Here is a 735-nt window from a genome sequence, read left to right as displayed (position 1 = left end):
CAAGCAGTCGCAGCGGAACGCGGCCAACGCCCGAGAGCGCGCCCGGATGCGCGTGCTGAGCAAAGCCTTCTCCAGGCTCAAAACCAGCCTGCCCTGGGTGCCCCCCGACACCAAGCTCTCCAAGCTGGACACGCTCCGGCTGGCTTCCAGCTACATTGCGCACCTGCGGCAGCTGCTGCAAGAGGACCGCTACGAGAACGGCTACGTGCACCCGGTGAACCTGGTAGGGGCGCCGCGCTGGGAGATGCCAGGGGCGCAGCGCCGGGAGATGCCCGCGGCGCTCCCTGCGAGCTGGGCGGAGTCAGCCCGCTGGGAAGAAGCCCAAAGAAAGGTTCTAGTGCGGGTGGTGAGGACGACAGGTTAGTTTCTCCCCAAAGCACGGGAGGAGCCAGCCATCTTCCTGGAGAAGAACCGCCGCCCTCTGGGTTCGCATCCTTCTGATCCGTGTACGCGGTGCTTGGCCCAGTGACTACTGTTGGCGGATAGCCTACTTACAGGGTGAATCTGGGTTCTTTGCAGAGGAAATGGCAAATCTCCCTCCTCGCGCAACTTTTTCCAGCTAAGAGTCTGACAGGTTTGATCGAACAAGCCCTACTTTCTGAAAAGGAGGGAAGGGCGAGCTTTAATAAAAAGGCTTTGGATTTTTTAATTCTTGAAGAATAGCAGAAGTTTCCCCCAAAGGATCTATCTGGAAAGTCCCTCTCTGACCTGCCAACTCTGGCTTGAGAGCGGAGG

The 735-nt window shown here is 59.0% G+C and overlaps 1 protein-coding gene across 1 annotated transcript in view; it reads left to right on the top strand.

The window, feature by feature from the left end:
- MSC (musculin) overlaps positions 1-735 on the top strand; it is a 76364-nt gene that overhangs the window by 74554 nt on the left and 1075 nt on the right. Inside the window, exon 2 of the mRNA XM_006767357.2 lies at positions 8-223. Within this exon, the coding sequence (XP_006767420.1) occupies positions 8-223 (216 nt within the window). The remainder of the gene's footprint in view (positions 1-7; positions 224-735) is intronic.

This window comes from Myotis davidii, unplaced genomic scaffold (assembly GCF_000327345.1).
Source record: "Myotis davidii unplaced genomic scaffold, ASM32734v1 scaffold200, whole genome shotgun sequence".
Taxonomy (NCBI): Eukaryota; Metazoa; Chordata; class Mammalia; order Chiroptera; family Vespertilionidae; genus Myotis; species Myotis davidii.
The sequence above is the reverse complement of the archived record's forward strand: the minus strand, read 5'-3'. Positions and strand labels throughout refer to the sequence as shown.